This window comes from Dicentrarchus labrax, unplaced genomic scaffold, assembly GCF_905237075.1.
Source record: "Dicentrarchus labrax unplaced genomic scaffold, dlabrax2021, whole genome shotgun sequence".
In the NCBI taxonomy this organism is placed as follows: domain Eukaryota; kingdom Metazoa; phylum Chordata; class Actinopteri; family Moronidae; genus Dicentrarchus; species Dicentrarchus labrax.
In genome coordinates this window covers 25,286,662-25,309,832 of record NW_026136701.1, presented here as the reverse complement: position 1 = coordinate 25,309,832, position 23,171 = coordinate 25,286,662, and the positions used below count along the sequence as shown (strand labels likewise).

The following is a 23,171-nucleotide window of genomic DNA, read 5'->3' as shown; positions in this document are numbered from 1 at the left end:
TCTGTTTTTCTGTTTCTAAGACAATACTCGGTAAGTTAACCTTTTACCTCATTTCTCTTTTACAACCCAAATCCATTTGTCATCATACACGCTCACAGCGCTTTATATACCTTGAAACTCCTCAGATCATTTCTGTGCTCGGTAAATCAGCTTTTAGTTGGTTTTTTTTGCACCAAATAAATGGAATAAATTACAAGAGGTATTAAAACTGGACAGGTATGTGTCAGTAGATCGTTTTAAGTGCTTATATGGACATTTACTGTTTTTATCTGACCTTTTTAAAGTATCTATCTATCTGTCTGTCTATCTATCTGTCTGTCTATCTATCTATCTATCTATCTATCTGATGCCCTGAATAAACAATTGTTTTGAAATTTGATTGAAATATTTTATGGGGTGACCCTTATTTTGGCACTCTTCACTCCAGTGCGAGCATTTAAAAGCATTTCAATGTGAAAACCTTCTTAAGGACTTCTTCTTCTTCTACTGTAACATATTTTGGCTGTATTTGTATCTTGTTGTTGATTTTAGTTATTCTTACTATTTGTAAAGACACAATTATGAGTGGAAATTACTGTTCATCTCTTAGTGAACATCTCTCTCTCATAGTAACTTATATTCAAGTGTTTTTTATATTATAGGTTTTAGTGGAAATGGAAACAAAAATACTTAAATAATAATAATAAAAATGGTGACCAGTAATGTATTTATTTAACAAATGGCTAAAGGGAGTTCTGAGGTTTGATTATCTTAAAGTGGATGAAATGAAGATGAATGAATAATATATTACATAATCTTTATATATATTGATGTGACTTCACTGAACAACATTTCTGTCTAAGACTAATATCTGCTGGCTGGCAAATAAACTTTATCTTACTTCTATAACTCACATTTAAAATGACCTCATAATGCTAGAGGAGCAAAACTAATAACTACAGGTAGCGAACCATTAGCTGACAGAAGGAGCAGGAAGACAGAGACGATGTGAAAAGAGTGGAGGTAAAAATAGATGTTAAGGGGGAAGGAAGACATCTCAAAGAAACAGAGAAACAGTTGAAGACTGGGAGGGAAGAGAGAGAGAGAGAGAAAGAGAGAGAGAGCAATAATTAAATCTACAAAGAACAAGAGAAAGAAAAAAAAACATTTAATTTGTTTTCTGTCTACCCGTTTTTCTCCTCCTCTTCTTCCTCTATCAAAATTCTGAGGAAACCAAAAGCGCAAGAATTCTCTTTACTTTTCTTCTTGTTGTGACACATAATAACACTTCTTCTTTCTCTTGCCCGCACCAAGAGGGAAATGAATGGTGGGAGAGCTGCTCATTCACACCATTTTCTTATTCTGTTTCACAGGTTTTGTGGGCTTTTTTTTCTCCTTCTTTTTACAACACAATAGACCCCCTTCTAGCCAGGAAAGCTGCAACACACTACTCACTGCTTTAGTTTGTCTTTTTTTGGGGGGGTGGGGGAGAGACTTAACAAGCTGAGGGCTATTGTGCAGGTTCTGATAAACCTCAAAATGGACGGTATTAAAAAAAAAAAAAAAAATCGCCTTATTCGAGCCTCTCTCTTTGCAAAACTCTCTCTTGAAGGAGATGGTGGAGGGATGAAAAAAAAGAAGGGGGAATGGTATAAAAACCCCGGCCTCATTTTGAACTTCCCTCCTCGGCAAGACCCTCGCTTCAGAGTGGAGGTCGCCGAGTAGGACTGAGGAGGGTGGGAAGGGGGTGTATAGAAGAGGAGAACGAGGAGAGAGAGATAGAAAAAAAGAAAGACAGGACCCTTAAGGAGGCCGCAAAAGACCCCCGAAAGCTGGAGCCGGGCTCACCAGCTGGACCTGGGAAAAAAAAAGAAACGGAGGGATGCTGAAAAGCTCTCCGGCAGTCGATGGGTTTCATTCGATTCTTAAGATGAAGAGAAGGGTGGCGGGTGGTGGTGGTGGGTGGTGGTGTGTGAGAGGGTGGTGTGTGTGAGGGTGTGTGTGTGTGGGGGGGGGCATTAGAAAGAGGAGGGAAATGAGGGAGCCTTTTTGGAAAAGAAGAAGGGAAAACAAAAACGTGAGAACCACAGCAATACCTCCTCAACCCTGCAACACCGCCATAATACTCGGACGAATTTACAATTTATTCCTTGGGAGAAAAGGAGTGGGAACGGAGAGAAAGGGGTGAAGAGGAGGAGGAGGAGGAGGAGGAGGAGGGAGGGTGAGGGAAACTGGAGTGATTTTGTGTCTGAGAGGGAGGAAGAAGAGGAGGAGGAGGAGGAGGAGGAGGAGGTGGGAAGTGTCTTTGATCAGGATGGGGGAAGCCTGCAAACCTGGGGGCCTCTAGCTTCTCAGGACAGACAAAAACCTCCAAAATAAGGGGGGTTGAAGAGCTGAGGGCAGGGATGTAGTGGAGGGAAAACCAGCCAATATTTCAGAGGAAGAGATTTTATGAACCATAGTTAATCACTGAGGTATAATTCTATGTGATATAAACTGATACATTAAGACTTATCTGGAAATCAAACTGATTTATCCTTTTTTGATGATCAGTGACTACATGTTAGTCAACCTGTATTCTTAACACTGGACCAGTAGAAGAAGTGTGGAGTCGCTTTATTTAAAGGGATAGTTCTGTTTTTTTAGGTGAGGTTGTATGAGCTACTTATCCATCAGTTTATTACCAACAGTAGACAGCGGTCGGAACAATCCCCAGTTTGGAGAATCAGACAGGAGTACCGGCATGGAAACTTTCATGTTGTGTTGTTGTTTCCACCGTCTCCTTTCGTCTGATTTCGAGGGGAATTCGACCCGGGGGCAGGCATTACGGCGTTAGAAAGAATAACTACACACATCATGATTTTGGGTTTGGTTTGCTTGTTTCCTGTTTTATTTTGTAATTCCCTTCTTCTTTAATTCACTTCCTGTCTTTGTCTGTTCTCCTTCCAGTTTTGTTTATCTGCCCCGCCCTAATTATTTTAGCTTTGTCCATGTTCCCTCGTTGGATTGTTGATATGACGACGTTGGAAAGTCAGGATTGGACTCAAATGCAAGACCGTACAGGAAGCAGGATGATTTTGGTGATTTAATATAATAATTCCATAAACAGGTACAAGAAATGAAAAGGCAATAAATCCAACACGAGAACACAGGGGGGAAAAACCACTGAATGAAGGGAACACACAGATTAAATACGCAGGTGAAGGGAAGGACAGCGAGAGGCAGGTGAAAATAATCAGGGCAGGAAACGAGAATTACAAAATAAAACAAAATGAAACAAGCAAATCAAACTCAAAATCATGACAACATAGAAATGTAAGTAGGTCATATAAAGGAATCAGTATTAAACCGAACCTTGTAGTACATTTAAGTAAAAGTATTAGCTGACTCATCATTTTAAGTACTACTGAGCCTATTAAAGTCTTCTGCGGCTGTGGAGGATCTTTGTATGAGACAATAATCCTGATGAGGTCATGAGGGTTGTTTCAGTTTGGGTTTGGAGACAACATCTGAGAAAAAAGCCTGTGTAAAAAAATTGGGGTTGTGTAGTTTGAAAGAAGTTTAGGGAGCGTCTAACAAAAAACGGTTTGAGTTGCATTATGAGTGGTGTAGTGTTTTTGGTTTTCCTGCCTTTATATTGGACTATTATTATTATTATTATTATTATTATTATTATTATTGATGAAAGCATCATTTCAATGGTATGGGGCTATTTTTTACTTCGTTACTATTGATTAGGTTTTGACGAAATATCTTAATATCAAAAAATGAAATTACTATAAAGTTGTTTAACTACAGTTGTCAGATTAGTAAAAAAGTACAATATTTACACAACTTGATCTGTACTTTGTATTCATTTTTGTAATTGTGGAGGAAACTAGTTTGGAAGATGGAAACATTCAGCGGCTGGAAATATTCACATTAGTTAGATTTTAATCGTGTACGTCTCAATTTTGGGTAGAAGGAACAGAAGTACCAATTTTGTGTTGAGTAGCAGAAAAGTTACATAACTAATAGTGTAACAAATTACTGTTGGCGGGGAGCAATAAGCAAAGTAATTATATATTAAACCTTTTGAGAAAGTAGCCCAACACTGCTGAGATACCAGAGAAATTAAAGAGAAATGCACACTGAAACTCCCAAACACCACACAAATATTGTGTCATTACTGTCAGGTGAGATTCTCGCAGAACTCCATTTTTGGGGATTTTCACGTTTTAACTTGAGGGATTACATGTTCCTGTGCGGGGTTTAGCAGATTCCACGACGCTTCAGGGTTTATGAAACCTCCTCTAAAAGACAGAAGGCTGTAAAAACTCAAAACAAAGCTCTGTTTTCTAACACAGAGATTTCACATTGCGTTATAGTTGGTGAAATCCACTTTGATCCTCACAATAAACTGCTTTAACACCTCACACACATCCTGATCTTGGTCTGATCCTGTCAGGTGTTTTCCTACTCAAACAAATAGCCTGGTCTCATTGACAAAGACCGAGCTCATCAAACATTCTCTTTATGTATCTCAGAGTACACCAAAAAGGGTTTTCTTTTTATCTTATTCTCAAAGTAGTGCTCCTAAACATAAATGTGAAGCAAAAGATAAAGCTCTGGTTTTAGCAGCTTGAACTCACAAACAGAGAGAAGAAATTAAGTTTTCAAAATAAATCAAAACAGCAGCGAGCGATAATTCGCAGACGACACCCTAATGATACCTGAGAGGTGAAGTTATATCATCCTGCCTTTGGGGGCTGCTAACTAGTGGAGTTGGCTTGCAATAAAATGAAATTAAAATTAAAATAAACATCATAAAATGTCAATATATGTTTCAGAAGAGCAAGTTGTTGTTAGTGAGATATTTTTTATTATAAAAAACAACATTTTCTGTTAATAATCTTTTATTTTTTTGCTTCACTGGAAGGAACAATCTATGTTGAGAACTTTTTCTTTCAGAATAAATTTGGGATACTATACTCCCACCAAGCCCCGCCCTTTCCTCCCCCGACCCTGGATGCTGAGGAGGGGTGCCGGGGCCCCCTGATCATGGTGTGACAGCCTGGGGAAAGGCCCCTGTTGCCTGACTGAACCTTTGATCTGGAATTAAAGACCCAGGAGCTCGTTCTGCTACAGCAGCAGCACCGCTATGGGACACTTCACACACACACACACACGCACACACACACACACACACACACACACACACACACACACACACACACACATATACACACATACACACACACGTATAATCTGTGTAAACTGCTGTGGCTTCTATCTTTACTTCATATGGATTTAAAAATAACTGGAAAACCAACTAATGGTCAAATCCTTATATAATCTCATTTTACCACCTTAACATTATATATGATGTTATGAAGCTTGCATTCCTTTTCTACAGTGTGTTAGAGGAAGTTAGTTCACAACTTGTCCTATGTAGTAATTACACTTGAGAAGTCGCACATTCTTTCAAACAACTTAAATAAAGTCTTCTATTACACTCTACGCAGGACTTTTAATTTGGAGACCATCAATGGCTAGCTAATATAATAGCTAATATATGTAATATAGCCATAAAGTATAGTGCTATGGGGTGGATTGTAAGCCCTAAATGAACTTTAGGAACTGACACTTAATTTGACATTATGTCGTGAATTGCCACTGCCCCATGAAATATTCAGTCCCCTGCATAATTACTACACTGTGTTTATTATATCATTCTGTAATTATAGTAATTATCATGCACTCACAATGTGCTTACAATGCGAGTCCTGATGACACTTCAGATAAAATGTTCACGGTCAACTCAGTTTGTAGGTTGTTTAAAAGTGGGAACTTACTCCTTAACAAAACTCTTTTTCCACCAATTATTCCACCTCTTTTCCTTCCTTTAGCTCTCTTTTTCTCATCATACAGTGGAAGTAGCATCTTCTTTTAGAGTTTAAATGTATTTTATTGGCATGGCAGTGTGATGCCAAAGCAGCAGAGAAAATTAAACCGTTATTAATTTACTGTAATTAAGCAAAAACTAGTAAATATGAGTGTTTTCTCTGGCTCAGGTGCAACAGTTAATGGAAAATATTATTATTTTGAACTACTCATCACTGTAATTATCTCGTTAGAAATCATTATTTTTAATGATCATTATGCAATTTTATAAAAATAACTAAGATAAGATTGATAATATTTTAACAGCAGAGTACAGTGGGGGGGGGGGGGTGTTGCCATGGTAACACCCACCTTTAGCCATCTTGTTGAGGACCATGTCGACAAGGATGTAGGTCCCACTTCTTCCTGAACCGTCACTGCACGGGTGGGCGAGACCAAGACACAGAATCAGGGTGGGAGGAGAGAGAGAGAGAGAGAGAGAGAGAGAGAGAGAGAGAGAGAGAGAGAGAGAGAGATTAATTATTACAGATTATTACTTTCATCAGTTAATATGTTTCATTATCATTTTACACAACATAGCTTTTCTGCATTGCACATATCTTTCTTTCATGATAATAAAGAATATTTGTAGCATTGTTATAATAAAAACATGAGTATGGGGTATGAAAACCTCTGTATACACTACATCAAGGTTTTATTGCATATAATCTTTACTTGCTAATTGCCTACACATTCTCAGCCCGTGTCGTCAAATACTGATGCCGTTTTATCACGGCCCTCGGTGTCTCATACAGAAGCACAAGGTACTCTTTAGCGCCTGTATGAGACGACTTTTTAACGCACTTAAGGTTGTGAAACACAGTTTCGGTTCAGCAACAAACAAGGACCCCGGTCTCCTGGGTGAAAGTCTTTGTTTGTTTGATCATAGTGGCATCTAACGGTGAAGCTGCAGATTGCAACTAACTGAACACCACTGGCGTCTGTATTTGACGACCTGGGAGTGAAATGGCCGTGAGAAAAAACAGACAAAACGATCTAGAGTCAGTGTTTGGTTTGTCCGTTCTTGTAGAAACATGGTGGTTCAATATGGCGGAGTCCACGGAAGGCGACCCGCGGTGTTAAAACGCCCATAAATAATGTAAAAAACGTCTCATTCTGAGGCAACAAAAACAATAAATCTTATATTCAGGTGATTATACACTAATGAAAACATAATACCTATGAATATTATATTCCATTTCTGCCAGTAGATCATCACTGGACCTTTACAAAGCCTTTCACTACCTTACCTGACATTAACTACATTGGAGTTATATGACAGCCCACTCCGTCTCAAACTGAGGCTAAAGGCTACTTTGTGCGGCTGTATGGAGACACGTGACAAAACGACGGTATTTGACGCCCTGGGAACGAGGTCGGACTGTGACGGACGGAGCTAAACTCATCTATTGTAGTTGCTTTTCACTAAAGTACATTCTGGTCTCGTGATGGACATTCCTTTATAAACTGTTGTAACTATACATTTGCAGAGGGTGCCTCTCTGCAGTTTTCTATTATGTAAAATATTACGTTTGAAGTTCATTTTCAAGGTGAGGAAGCCAAGATTAAACTCAACTCTGAGATGTTTAATTTTATTGCTGCAACTAATGAACCAGCTGTTGTTTTCATCATTTCTATAACACCTGTATTAGCTCCATTATGCATTAAATTAGGTAAAAATGTGACCTATTAAGTTTTATTTCCTTCTGGTCACAGATAATATTGTCATAAAACTGCACAATCCTCAAAGTTTTCCTTTCCAGCTTCACATGGAAAGACTCTTTGATGCCTGAGAGCTTCACATGCTGCTACAGTTTGATGGGTCCGAGTAAAGACAGTGAACCTGCTCAGCCGCTGTTGTTGTGTATATTCTGACAGCGTCAGCAAGCCAAACCTACAGTTACAGTCTTTGTTTTCTTGCCATGATCTTCCATCATGTTGACTTTTACAAGTTTAGTCTGACAGCACTGTATTTTTATCCAGACAAGGACGAATAAACATTCTCTCTGTGCCTGCTGATGCAAATTCAGACTGTGAACAAGTGAAAATGATTGAATTTGAAATGTTAACAGGCATTTAGAGGAACTTGGCAGCATTGCTGGCAAGTCAGCAATCCCACCGCTGCTGCGAGATTGCACAGTAAAGTTATATAATCTGAATAACACACACCCACCGATTTACTGTAACAACACAGCTTATTTTGTGTCCTTCATATTCATGTTATTGTTGTTGTTTTTTTACACACAGATTTAACCTGACTCTAGTTAACCAGGTGAGCAGCAGTCAAAGAGATTTAATATGTCAGGGTTTGAGTCCTTTAATGCTATTTCAAGGGGATAAACAACTTCAAAGGCGTATAATTATGGAACAGAAAGGTTGAAGCGTGTTTTATTTTGGTCAGGAATAAAAAAAACATCAGTGTTTATTTGACACAGACGTAAATGCATGTTCTCCTATTCTTAAAAAAAATAGAATATATATATATATATATATATATATATATATATATATATATATATATATCAAAAAGTGACAACACAAAGTGAACACGGTGCACACAAAAAGAATCAGACTCTGTAATGTATGTGGAGGGAATATTTTGTATCCTAGATTTATTTCAAGTGTTGAAAATTGATGTCTGCACCCCTACCAGTCTATTTCATGGGCTGGTGTGTAATCCAGCAAACTCAAGTGTGTGTGTGTGTGTGTGTGTAAGTGTGTGTGTGTGTGTGTGTGTGTGTGTGTGTGTGTGTGTGTGTGCGCGTGCTGGCATGCGTCCATACTTCTTGAATATTTCATTTTCACTAGGGCCTTGGTTATTTTCTGCAACCCCCCCCCCACACACACAGCTGTATATTCCAACACACCCAGTGGCAATAATTGAGCAGTACCTCCGCAGTATCAGTGTGTGTGTGTGTGTGTGTGTGTGTGTGTGTGTGTGTGTGTGTGTGTGCCTTCTACACAGATACTACTATCACTCTGATCTTAGACAGTTTGTGTGTACGTCCGTGTGTGTGTGTGTGTGTGTGTGTGTGTGTGTGTGTGTGTGTGTGTGTGTGTGTGCATCTCGTACAGGTTATTACGGCGAGATTAGATCTGTCGTATCGCTGCACCTTGCCAGGATCATTACAAGGCGATCAAAGATATGTGATATGTGATTTGTGTGAGTGTGTGTGTGTGTCAGCAGAAGCCTGAGGGCTGTGAGTAAACACGTCAAGATGTCTGCTGCCTTCTCTCACTCTGTTTAAAATGAGAGACAGCGATAGAGCGGGAAGGGAGAGAGAGAAAGAGTGAGGGGGAAGGAAAAGACGACGAGATAGAAAGAGATATGGAAGATAGAAAATGGTAAAGAGAGGCAGAAAGCCAGAGAGAAAGAAATGAGGAAAGACAGAGAAGTTCTCTGAATGCTGTGTGATTATTGAATTTCTGCATCTGCACTCTTCTGTTCGCTCACTTCTCATCCTGATTGCTTCACTCTGCTCTCTGTATACATTAGGGTGATGAATGGCTGTGCACAGTCGGGTTTGACACACTTGTTTGAAAGCTCTAAGTAAAAGTCTGCAGGATGAGTTTCTCAATCCTTTCATTCCTACATCCTCAGACGTGATTGGCCGGTTGGGTTTGGTCCCAATCTGAGGAATACAAGTGAGAATATCGTTCTGGTGACGGACATTAACGCCTGCGGTTCGAAAAAGCCACAAGGCCTGACGACAAACAGCTGCAAAGATCTTAATAAGCGGATGAACACAACAGGAACTTGGACTCCTCATTAAACAAAATGGTACAGCACATTTTCAGGCATTATATTGGCCAAAATAATCATCAAAATATACTTAATTCTTTAAAAACGGCATTAAAATCACTTTACCTTACATTTTGTTAAGAAACACATATATTTATAGCATCACTGATAGGCACCTCATCTCCCTGTCCTTTATTTTGGAATCTAAACTTTTTCCACACATCCAGCTGTTGGGGATACAACGGGCACGCCGAGCCTCCAGCCATGGTGACAGGCTGAGGGCACCATGTCCCCTTGTGCAAATTGAATCAGGAAATCAATATAGGACTGTATGCTGGACAGCTTTTTTAAGTCAAAACATTTTTGGATATTCACGTTTTCACATGTTTTTTAATCGCTATACACGACAATATCGGATATCCCGTCCCTAGTGAAGAATTCCTGCTCTTCCTGAAGCCGTATGACTCAATTTGATGATAGGTGACAAGAAAAATGAGTTTCCGGTGAGTCCTTATATCTACGCTGTGTGTGTACGTTAGCTGGCTGTTTGTGGTGAATAAATACAGACTGCATTAAAGTGTTTGCCTCATGTGAAAGTGAATACATCACAACAATAAGAGCTGTTGGAGACAGATTCTGTCCTAGACGTTCTGACTGATCACACTTAATTCAACACCTTTACATACATTAGGTGTATGTGTGATGGTGCTATTAAATTAAAATTCTAAACCAGGTAACAAACCATCAACTGGAGCTTTTACTCTGTTTCGAAGCATTTTCATTTACTCATAAAGTCGTAAAGGTAACTGAGGAACTTCAGGATGATCAAGCTGTGGCTCCATAAAATCAGGTTTCGTACTCTGGTGCAGTCTGGCAATTTAGCCGAGAAATGTACAGTTTCATCATCCTGGAAGCGCCATTACACCATATTAAATAATAGATCACTTACTGGAGCAGCGAGCAGACAGATATAATGGCTATCTGTTATGGAAGTTTTTTTTTTTTCCTCTAATCCAATCGGGCTGTTTTCACAGAAAAAAAAACTGTGGCAGATTTTTCTGTTAAATACAGATTTAATTATGTCTCACTGGTCTGAATTATTTCCTCAGATGGTGGGGGTATGCAGATGTGATATCACACACATACACAAACACAACAGCTGCAAATCTGCCCACTTCTATTCACCCCTCTCTCCCTCTCACCCACTGGCTCCGACCGACACACTGCAAACTTTAAAGCGCCTCCAATTAAAAGTTACCCTCCTCCGTGGACAGTTTGTCAAATTAAATCATGAACTTTTTGGCTAATTTCTCATTTTGAATGTTTGTCGTCCTCCACAATGCCGGCTCAAGTGCCACGAGAGTATTGTGAGACATGCAATGGTAGCATGGACTGAATAACAGAAACCACAAAGGATCCGGCCAAGTTCAGCTCCAAATCATCTGAACCAGCAATTCATCAGTAAGAGTCTGTTTGTCTGCTCATTAGGAACATTAAAAAAAAAAGTCTCAGTCAGAAAAAAACACATTTTATAACCCTTCATGTAAGCGAGAACCCTTTAATTAAATGAAAAAGGAAAAGGCTTTAGGTATATAATACTTGCCTGCAGTGGACTATGATAGGACACGAGCGTCCCCGGTAGCACTTGTTAACTTTCCTGTAAAAAACAGAACAGAAAAACAAGCTCAGTGTTAACATCACAGGTACAGCAACAGACACAGTCAGTACATCATGTATCTCAGATCTCAAGAATAATAACCACAAAGAACAGCATGCACGTCACTATTAATGCTAATGTCTAATAGGAATAAATAGACAGAAATGTTCCATAGGACGGCCAGAATTCTCATTAAGTTGGTTATTGATGCACAGCTTTGAGAACATCACAAAAATATCTTCTAAGCTCGTGATCTTTACCAGTTTTTGTGATAACATATGATACTGAACATGAGTATCAAGGAGAATTCACAGTTACCACTTACCAGACATATGTCATTTTAATAAAAAGTTAAAGCTGTTTCTAAGTACAACAATTAATCATTTCTGACACGATGTGTTTGGAATTAAAGACAAACCATAGACCATGAATCATAATTAGGACCATCTATTGGTCTGTAAAACCACTCTTGACTGTTTAAGTTTAGCACTGTTCAATGCCCACCAGAACGTCTGATCAATTGATCAATAATTAAAGATTCAAGAGACTCATGAGTCTGAGACCACAAAATCACAGCTGCAGCTCCAATCAGGGACCAAGTCATCAAAACAAATTAAAAGAATAAAATAATACATTTCATATGATTTCTTGTAACTTACAACCTCACTTGAAACTATGTAAAGTATCTAGGAGTGGCGGACCCCATCATTTGGCATTCTGGGAAGAGTTTTTTTAACCCGTAGAGCTACAAATGTTTTTTTAACTAGACTCAACAAGATGATGGGTACCCTAAAAAAAGTTATTTAGAGCAATGTCTAGATTTGAACAACACACACATTAAACACAGCAGACAATGAGCCTGTTTACACCTGGTATTAACATCGGATCACAGTGTAGACCACCACCAAGACGTAATCTGATCAGATCACTCAAACCACCTGCCGAGGTGGTCTGGGAAGCATTTGACCACATATCTTTTGTAGAGTAAACGATAATTTGTGTTGGGCCACAGTGAAGGACCTCCTACTCAACTTATGTCCCGTAAGTACACAGAAGCAGGCTGTTTGGGTCATATTTGGACTCTCTTACCTGCCAAGATAAGCAGCAGATCTTAGTGAACACACTGTTTAAACTGATGAACTAGAAACTGCAACATCCCCAGACTCCCTTAAAAAAATCACACAATTTTGAGAGTCGTTGAGTGATGAGAAACTTTTTAAACTTTGGGAAATGCTCCTAACAACAAATTCTTTATTATTTGGACCTCCATCATTATACAATAAGGTCTTTCTCCCTTTGTGTGAAAACCATTGTGTCCATTTGTCCCAGTGTGTCCGTTTTTGCAAATTTAAATGTATTACATGCATTAGAATACCAGGTGTAAAACTGACATATTTAGAACTGTCCACTTGTGATCGGATCACCAGATGCATGATAATGCCAGGTACAAACAGGGCTGATATGAGAAAGGTGCACTGTGTATAATAACTGCCCACCAGCATACCAAAGGCAGAAAAGCTGTTATCTTAATGAGTTACAAACATTTCAGACAACCATACCAGTGATATTGTTGGTGCTGATGCTTAAACCCTGCTCATGTTGGCTTTTTGGTCAAATGTTGGTCAAGTTAAACGCCTTCAGGCTCCTGAAACTTTAGAAGATTTAGCTTCATTTTCTGTAGAAGATGAACCCGTCCTTCCTGTTTTGTGCTGTAAAGCAGCAGCACACAACTGTTAAATAATAACTAAATTGCCACAAGTAGCAACTTTTAAGAACTCTTCCTTTACTGCTTTGATGGGACAAACAACTTGTTTCCAAAGAGTATCATGAAATGAAGAAAAAAAAAGGTTTTCTTACTAGTGCTCATGGATTTTTAAAAATCTTATTTTGTTATTGACAGATCTTAAAGTTGCCCAGCTGAAACAACACAAGAAGGAAAACCATCTCTCTGCTGTATCCTGATATTCCACAACAGATGAGATATATTCAGTCTTGTTGCTGCTTTCATACAAGCTTAAAAATGTTGCAAACTGCCTCAAAGTAGGCTACTGATGAAGACGGCACATACTTTTTTAAAAACAGTAGTGAGAACTCTTGTTCATCAAAATGCACAGCGACCAGTGAATCACAAACATCCAGCTTCAATCTGAGCAAGAAGCCAAGAGCCGTGAGTTTGATCCCAGCTGGAGATCATCTCAGATTCTATTTCATGGTGATAACTCTAAATAACAATATTCAGCAGGAACATGTTGTGTAAAGGCACGGCGTGTGTGTGGCTGTGGTGTGTGTAATCCATAATGCATCACTCCTCAGACCTGCAGGGTTAATGCATTACATTTTCTTTCCTTGAACTGGAAGTTTCCATGGTCATTTAGGAGGTTTCAAGCAACCGTAGGTCATGAAATTCACTCTTAACATAAAGTCCTCATTGTAACTGGCACATTTTCAATTAAAATGTTTTGAAACTTTTCCAAACCAAGACATTATTTTATTGAAACTCCAACTCATTTTTTGTTTAATCCCTGCTGAAGTGGTTTTCAACCTATCTGTTTCTGCAGAATTTCGCAAAAACCTACTAGATTCTAGTGAGATTTGGTGGAAAGTTAGACTTAGCACCATGAAAAAATTAGATAATCTTAGGTCACATGATGACAACCACTGAAGAAGACCATGACATGTGGTTGAAAGGTTGCTTATAGTGTTTCCATGATGTTTTCATGGATTTATTAACAATGAAAGACACTTTTCACTCTTTTGTATGCTTACTCGAATCATAAAATCCAATATGTAGATGACAAAAAAAATGTAAAACCTTTTATATCATTTCAGTATCATGAAGCTGTGGCAGAGGTTTGCACTAAATGATAACGATAAACCACATGTATTCAATAAATCACAGTATATTCTTTTCATCCAACTGATATGTAGACTGCACCAAAATAACTGTCAGTCAGGGGCTCTAACAGAGGACAGAACTGTTACTGTATAACCAAAGCCAAATAGAATGTTATGTTTTCGGGAAAATGCATTTTTGGCCGTGGGTTTTGATAGCGATTCCTCAGGCCAAGAGATGAACAGACAAGCAGGAAAATCACAAAAACTGAAGAAAGGAAGTCATTCTATCTAAAAAAAAATACAAAAAAAACACTTCTTCCTCCACCCCACCAAAATTGAAAAGTCAGAGCTCACTGCAGACAATTAAAAGTGATGTTACCATGGAAACAGCCGGCAGAGAATCACCAACAGGCGGGGGTTGGGGGGGTTGGGGCGGCGTGTATAGAGGGGTGTGGGATTCAAAAGGAACGCCCCGTAAGAGAGATTCAAGCTTGACGGAGAGAGCGAGAGCGAGAGCGAGAGAAAGACAGACCAAGAGTCAGACAGGGAGAGACGAGTGACGGAGAGAGACGAGAGACTATATCCACACTAAGCCAGCTCATATTGAAAAGGCTGTTGAAAACAACGTAGCTTCAAACTAACATTGTCATAGTTCTCTCGTATAAAGATCTCAATCCACACTTAAAGGCATAAACCTTTCGCTGAATTTATTGCACGCAAACTGAAATCTGCAACATGAGATCAATTTCTCTGTGTTTCAACAGTCAAAATGTAATTGCGGACCATCCATTAACAGGTGAGCCGCCATTACGACTGGAAAATGTATCTGCAATATGCTGAGTGACAGTCATTTATGACGCGCGCCACTGCCACTATTTACGATCAGGCTTTGTGAAACGGGGACCTGATCTCAATTATACACCTATATATTAAGTTCTGATCTGTTTAACTTACCAACAATTAAGTGGTTATGACATCTGTATCATATGATCAGCTATACTGACATTTAAAATGAGTGATTGCAGAGAAGGTTAGAGGTGACAGACAGCTGCTTTCTTAACCTTATTGGTTGATTATTACCGGTTTAGTGTGGACAGAGGACCAAAACAGAGGTCTTAGTGTGGATGTAGTCTCAGAGCAGAAGTCAGACATCATCAAGAGAGACAGATAGAAGGACGTAAGAGAGAGGCAGAGACAGATAGAGGGTGGGAGAGAGAAAGACAAAAGCGACCGAAAGAGGAAGGGAGGCGTGGCGAGGTGGGCGGAGATCGGAGGCAGTCAAGCAAACCATGAGCAAGCAAAAAGGCGAGAGATCATCTCAGGTCACCGGGCACAGCGAGGAGAGAGAAAGAGGTGAGAGAAGACGGAGGGGGGAAAAGAAGGGGAGGACAAGAGGGGGTATAAGGGTAGGTAGGGGGGGGTCCATGAGGCCCCTTGGTTGCAGAGTCACAGTCTCCAATGATCACTTTTGTGACTATGCAACTGGGCTTATATTACTAGCTGCAACATCACAAAAATGACACTGGCAACCGCTAGTTAGCTGGTAAAACAGGGTGAAAAGGGCAGAGAGGATTTGTAAGCAATGCTTCGGCTCAGTCAGTCAGTTGTGAGTAAGTTTAAAAAAAAACCCAACAAAAAACATGCCGGCACGAGCATAAAAGAAGAAGAGGTCAGCCGACATCATCAAACCATCGAGGGCAGGTTGTTATTGTGAAAGTACCATATCCCCCGCAATAAAAGTGAAAAATATCTCCCTCTGCGCTTTCTTCATTGTGTTCTGACCCCCCCACCCTGTGAGTAAAGGCAATATTTCCTAACTGATGGTGGGTGGTGACGCCCACCAGACCTTTTTATAATAGCTGCGACCACAAACCCTCACTCTTGATATCTCACCTAATTGATGTGCGCCAGCAGCACGGCGACACCGGGCCTATATATAAAAACCGAGTTGGGTTCTATCGCTCGAGAAAATCCACAGTGAATCAGAGAAAAGGGACCGGGGCGGCTCCCACCTAATAGGCAATACAGTATATCAGTTTAAAAGAGGTCGAAGGAGGGGAAGGAGGGGAGCGGCTATAAAGGCGCCGGAGATAAAGGATCACTCCGGCAGAGTTCACTCAATGCATCCTGAATTACACTGTTATCGACTTGAAGATGCCCAGGATGTTTGAGGATATATAGATATTTCTCTGCCCGCATCTCAGGGTCACGAGTCTAAACTCCTGGAGAAGTGAGAGGTTTGAAGTTATTACAGTGTGAGCCACAAAAGCCATTCGAAGCTTCTGTTTTTTAGAGGATTGGGCAGGCTGGGGACAAACAACTCCAAGAGCGTCACTTTCTTTTCGTTTGAGCAACAAAAATGTCCAAAAGAAACCATCCCTCGTAGAAAATTCCACCCTTATTTAGATGGTTCATTTTTGCTTCTGTTTTTTAGGGTTGGAATTTACACTTCTGCTGCCCACTTTCCTGCCTTTTGTTCCTCAATTTCAGTTTGTGATTTCCTACTTTTTCCAGAACAACCTTCAGAGAACTTGTATGACTTCTTGCTAGATGAGGGTTGAATACACAGAACAAACTCAAGGAACCACAGGACAAGTGTGAAGGCTGCAAAAACCCACAAGAATAGCTGTTGGGTTCTTCAAGAAAAGGGAAAAGAAGACGAATTCCTGTTTGTGTAAGGTAGTGAAGGTTGCTTGTAGGATATAGAAAACGTACGTACAAAACATTTTTTGCATAGGAAAGTATACTTTCTACTACTATCACACAGTTCTAGGGTCTTCTGTCTATCTATAGTCTTTACAAATAAAAGCTGGTTTTGTTCAACCTAAGCAAAGACAATGTGTGGTAACCAGCTCTTTGGAGAAACAGTGTGGTGACTATTGTTTTGGAAATCATCATACAAAGGGCTCTTCTTAAGTTTCTTTTTGGAAGTGAATCCTGTTATCAAAGTGTATTTTTTTCTCCCAAGGCCTCTTTCAAAAAGACTTTCAAAAGTTCCTTTAAGGCCTTCTAAAACCCCAGTGCTTTCACTATCAACATTAGAAGCAGGCTTTATGTACTTTATGTACTTCAAATAAAAAGGAGTTCCAAAAAGCTCTTGAAGTAAGTTGCTAAGAAGTCTTTATTACCTGGCCAGTACAGAAAAATACGTTATGTGGGTGAATGAGTGGCATCTACCCTGTCAGTTAATCAGCCGGTGGCAGTACCTCTGCTCTGTTTGTGCATTGGTAGTATGTGCAGTGGGAAGCCGGTGAGGGATCACAGTTTTATTGTCGCACTAGTAATTCCTAGAAGTGGATTTCTTGGTGTAGCTTTACCAGCAGCAGAGTTAGCAGTGTCAAGGAAAATAGCACCCGTTGGACAAAAAACGGGTAAAAATACTCCCCTCTTAAACAGCTTTTACTGCGTAAAAAACAAGAAATCTTAGTTTAGTTTAAAAATGTTTTACAGGCCTTTTCAAAGTAGTTCCCTACCTGCGGAAGTCGAGGAGCGTCCGGCTGGTCTCTGGGACGTTCTGGTTGAGCCAAGTCAAGAAGTGGAACTGAGTGACAGTTCGTGTCTCGTTGGTCTGCATGTTCTTCAGGTAGAAGCTACGAACCAGGAAATCATCGCACCAGATGTGTTCGGACACCAGATTCACCTGTGTCGCAAGTGTAACAATAAAAAACTTATTTTTAGACACACAAGATTGCTAGATGCTTCATTAAGCGATGATAATCTTTCGGTGAAACTTTATTTGGATAGTCCAGCTACAGTTTATAAAGTCTGTAAGTGTTTACCAGATTATCTATAGAGTTTATGTAACAATTCATGGAAATTCTCTAACCAAGATGTTTTTTGTGTCTTAACCTAACCAAACCTTTATTTACAAACCAGTTGAAATGTTGAATCTTAACTAATAAGCTGCTGAAATGTTACAAATACTCTGTAAACTATCTGTGTACAGACTATTCAAATAAAGTGGAACTGGAAATATTCTTATATTTTTGGACTTTGGTCTTTAGAAACTTACTTGATCGTAGTGATAATAATATAACTGTAAAATGATAGATGATAAAATGTGACTAGGATTGACCAATCATATATGCAGTATGGGGCATCAGATCAATCCAGTTATTGCAAGCCAATCAGATCCCCTGTCATGCCAAATGTTTTTACCTTAAAAACTTTTTTCATAAAGTCAAAGGCCAATGACATAAAGTTCTGCTCACACTGAATCATTTTACCTCATAGATGTGATACAGGTTGGATCCCTCATCGGGCCAGTAGTGGTAGCACTGCTTCACCCCGCTCTCGACAAGAGGTGTCAGCATAACAATAACCACGCAGCCATTCTCCCATACCATCTGAAAAGAAAATACACACTCAGTTAGATTCACTGAAGTGGCAGGTAAATGCCTCGTGCGCCTTCTTTGAAGGCCTCTTCCTTTTGAAACCTAGTGACTTCTATCTATGACAGAGTAACTTATACTCTATATATTTTCAAAAGACTTGGAGATAGGCAGTTTTCTCAACAGATGATCTATTTTTTAACCAGGGACTTAATGTTCTTTAAAAAGTTTGTTTAAATGTCAAGCGCTTCTCCATTTCCTAAGAGTAGGAGTCACGTTCTTGAAGTTGTGAGAGCTTGATTTGGAACAAGATCTCATATGAAGCTGTCAACACTTCAGAAAATCTGCTAACAGCAACACTGACATGTGTCCTCACTCACCCACTCGCTTGGATATTGGTCCATAATCAGTTGAAATTCTGTGCTATCTATCATTTTTGGAAGGGTAAATGTGTCTGTTTTGGGGGTGGGGTGAAAATGAAATCTTAGTTTGAAACCAAACACTTCACGACATGTTTACTGTGTTTCAAACTTTGGTAAGAAACTACAAGGAAGTCAAGCGTTGTGGCATGAAAAGTAATTGCTGTTGAGGCGGTTCCCTCCCCCAACTGGGTCATTCCACTCTGAGACCCGGCACGCGGTCGTATTTTTCCTGCTGGCAGTCATATTCTCACAGCCGGAGGGTGGGCTGGCTCTGGAGATCCATTCGACTGTGATCAGAGGTAACAGTCAGCCGTTAATGGAAGCCATAAAACAATACCGCTCCCACATCATCCTGTTAGATAATCAAGATTGCTGTACCTGCCGTTCAGTTAGGAGCGCTGCCACACCTTGCCGGAGATTTAACCAACCTTAATTGCGGTGGGTTTTGAATTACTGCACCTCTACACACCCTCCTCTCTGCCCCCATTGCTTTCCTGATTGGTCTCACGGATCTCAAGATGTGACGGTGCACTTTTTTGAGAAATGGTGTTAATTTGCTTTAGCTGACAGGGTGAGAACTCTGCTGGTGCTGGGAGGACAAGTTCCCTCTTTTAAAGCCTGTTTGGTTTGTTAAAATGCAAATTTAATTTAAACTCTTATTTATGCTGGAAAAAGTTAACTGCACACCATGCTCTTTTCTAGAACTGCAACATCATACAGGTCCATGTATTAACTTGTGTAAGCTGGATGTTGTGGAGTTTGTGTTCTCAGTACTTTGCTCAAAGGCACGTCAGCAGACTCAGCAGTGATATATGTGGTGTAATAACCTCGGCAGCTCCTGATTAAGGAGTCTGATAAGACAAAGTGCTGCTGGTTTGGTTGACTGGGCGACAACACAGACCTGTATACAGGATACTGACTTTTTGAACATTTATAGCATCGTCTCTAGATTACACATAAGTAGACCATTATTCATTTTGAGGATTCGTCTACAGCTCTGTCTCTACTTTTTATTCCTGGGACGCTGATATGAACCAGACACTGAGAAGGCCTGTACTGGGTCAAGAGGGTCTAGCCTGGGAAACTAATTTCTGTAGAACTGTAACTGGTGAATTTAAATAGCAAAACTTTAAACCTATACACTGTATATGTGTACATGAGGTAAGTTGTATCTGTAACAGTTATTTCAGCCCAGTCTCAAGCCAAAGCGTTTAATAGACCTGCTGATCCACAAGAGCAAAGGTCAGCAACTTTACTATCAGAAGAGCCATTTTTGACCAAAAACCAATCTGTCTGGATCCGCAAAACATATTTGAGACTTATAATGCTAATTTCTCATTGCAGACCAAACATACCAGGAAGCCAGCAGCGTTGGTGGTGAAAGCAAACAAATCTGTCCCCGCAGAATAACACAAACAAAATAACGTAATTTTGAAGTCATAATGGGTGCTATAACAAAATTACAGTTATATAATTTAACAAAATTAACAATATAATAACAAAATTACGTTTTTGGTGTAATTGCAACACAATTTCACAGGCTGTCTCTGCAGCAGAAACTGATGTAATTGGCACATATTTGGATTATATCACAACTAGCGCAGTCACCATTTGTGCAGCAATTAGCACTGAGTAGCCAGTCAGCAGAGAGCACAACAAAAATAAGAAAACAGAATCATTTGCAATCCAAATTTAATTTACTAATTTCGTTAATTAAAAAAAGATGTTTGGGTTATGCAATCTCGATGTTTCAACACTGCACAGGAGAGGAGATTTTTATCTTTAGTTAAACCAAATGAGAAAATATATTAGAGAATCCATGGCACATTTTAAATGTTTCCAGTGTTTCTGGTAACCAGCACTACGGGGGAATGCAGCAGGGACAGAACTTGTTTGACAAGGGGACCTTTCCTTCCAACACACACACACACACACACACACACGCACACACACACACACACATACAAATATACACCCATCCCACTGCTCTCCTCGACACACGCACATATATGTACCACGATTGGCCAGAATAACTTATCGATCCTCTGGTCTCACATTCAAACGCATTTTGGGACGGTGGGAAAAGTGTTTGCTGTCCCCCGCTTTAACATTGTGTCCCACTGTAGACTGGTGTGTGTGTGTGTGTGTGTGTGCGCGTGTGGTGCGCAGTGAGCATGATGGTGAAGGAGAGATTAATAACGACATCCACAGAACAAGCTGGTCTCCCGCGTGGCTCGCTGCACTAATAAAAATCGGCTAACTCTTGTTTAAGAGAGGAGAATGTATTGATTTTTGTTCCTGAGCATGTGTGCATGCACTGTATGTGTGTGTGTGTGTGTGTGTGTGTGTGGTTTTACCTGCCAGAAATCAGCCACAGTGGAGGGCAGAGGGCCTTGAGTGGCAATGTAGGCTGGGTTCCTGGGATCGTGATCCATCTGAGGGGACAGGAAAAGAAAAAGAGGGAGAGGAAGAGGGTGAGGAGATGACATAAGGTTACAAATATTGATTGTATACTAAAGTTAAATTTCCTTTTCACACATTTCATGTTGGTTTTTGTCCTAAGAATTCACCCTGTGACATTTCGTTTCATTTAATTTAATTAACTTGGTGTCAAGTAGGATCTCTCTTTTTCAAATGAGAGTGTTGGCCAAGCACAACTGAAAATACAGGAGAAAACAAAACCAAGATAAAGAAGACAGTGCTGAGTTCAGAAACTGGCTAGTTGTGACGTCGTAACATTTTAAAGGTGGCAATGGTTTAGTGGCACATAGTGGTGCAGTTGCAGATTGCAACCCCCTCGCTTCACCTTCCCCTTCAAAATGCAGAGGACACTACAGAAAAACGCGCAAAAATTTTTAATGTTCCTAAAGCCATTGGTTGGTTTGTCTGTTCCGGGCTACTGTAGAAACATAGTAGTTCAACATGGTGGACTATGGTAGACAAAAACAGCTCATTGTAAGGCAACAAAAAACCTTAATTTCAGCTGATTATACCCTAATGAAAACATACCTATGAATATTATATTCCATTTCTTCCATTGGATCCTCCTTAATGTTACACACTGGACCTTTAAATGCAACTTTGAGAGAGTTAAGAGCAGTGGAAATTCTAAATTGCACAACCTCAAAGGCAAAATTTTAGAGATTAGGTTAAATCCTAAATGTTTCTGCAGGAGCCTTCTTTTCAAAGTCAGTGGGAGTAATAGCGAATTAATCAACTATACGTCCTGGAAAAGAAGGTTGCATGTTGAGCTTTATGAAAAATGGAAGTACAATGAGAAGTGAGAGGGCAACAAACCACCAATAATAGCCTTATAAATAAAAGCAAACCAATGAAGTAATCTCTGAGTGGTCAAAGAGGGCCACTTCATCTCAGCATACAGCAGTACAGTGATGATGTAGGGCTCTGCAGCCAGTAATAAGCCTCAGTGCATCGTGATATACAGTGCCCAACAAATGCAACAAGGTGGCACAAGCATTAATATACCACCTCGCTGCATTTGTCCATGTCAGTTTACAATAAAAAACCACCAGAAATTCCCCCTCCGTCTCCTTTTCTTTCATAAGACGTGTAAGTTTGCTACTATATTCCACCTTTAACTGTTCTTACAGTCACAGCTGGAAGCTTCTTGGTGAAGGAGGTGAGAGTTTTCAGTAACTTCCTACCCACTTCCTTAACTTAATGGAAATTACAGAGGGATGGCGTAGGCGTCGAGAGCAAAGACAGGAGACGAACGTGAGGTGAATTTGCGAGGAAGTGAGTGACACCCCTGCCTATTACCATGCAAATTGTACGGTAAATGTAATAATTGGCAAGACCAATTTAGCTGGAGGCAATTACAGAGGGAAGACAGATAATTTCTGGGGCTTTTCCGTGTGCAGGATTGTCTTTAATGGTCCTCTGTTCCCTTTATGAAGGCCAAACAATAATGCACTTCTCCTGAACTTAAAATGTAATAACTTAGAGAGAGAAAAGGTGACATGGTGCCAGGGAGGTTGGCTCATTAAAGCGTCCACAGCCGGAATTGCGTCACGGACAAAAAAAATAGCTGGAGGCTGAGGTGCACCTTTAAGACATCTGAAAGGGGTTAGCCGGAGTGTTACACCTACGTACACTGCAGCGTTAGGCCCAAAGTATGTGGACACCCCTGTCTACCTATGTTCCTTTTGGTGTGGGCCTGTTTTTCATGGTTTTCAATTAAATGGAATCCTACTTCGACATCATAAAATTATATCTTCGACAATTAACAGTTTTTTTCTGCCCCTTCATGTTCCAACACCCAA

The 23,171-nt window shown here is 40.0% G+C and overlaps 1 protein-coding gene across 1 annotated transcript in view; it reads right to left on the bottom strand.

Annotated features, from left to right (window-relative positions):
- The window catches only part of LOC127353100 (receptor-type tyrosine-protein phosphatase N2), a 223,353-nt gene that overhangs the window by 7,743 nt on the left and 192,439 nt on the right, over positions 1-23,171 (bottom strand). The window contains exons 17-21 of the mRNA XM_051382123.1: positions 21,246-21,323; positions 18,362-18,481; positions 17,609-17,775; positions 11,247-11,300; positions 6,214-6,278 (exon numbers count right to left, since the gene is read on the bottom strand). Of these exons, the coding sequence (XP_051238083.1) occupies positions 6,214-6,278; positions 11,247-11,300; positions 17,609-17,775; positions 18,362-18,481; positions 21,246-21,323 (484 nt within the window). The remainder of the gene's footprint in view (positions 1-6,213; positions 6,279-11,246; positions 11,301-17,608; positions 17,776-18,361; positions 18,482-21,245; positions 21,324-23,171) is intronic.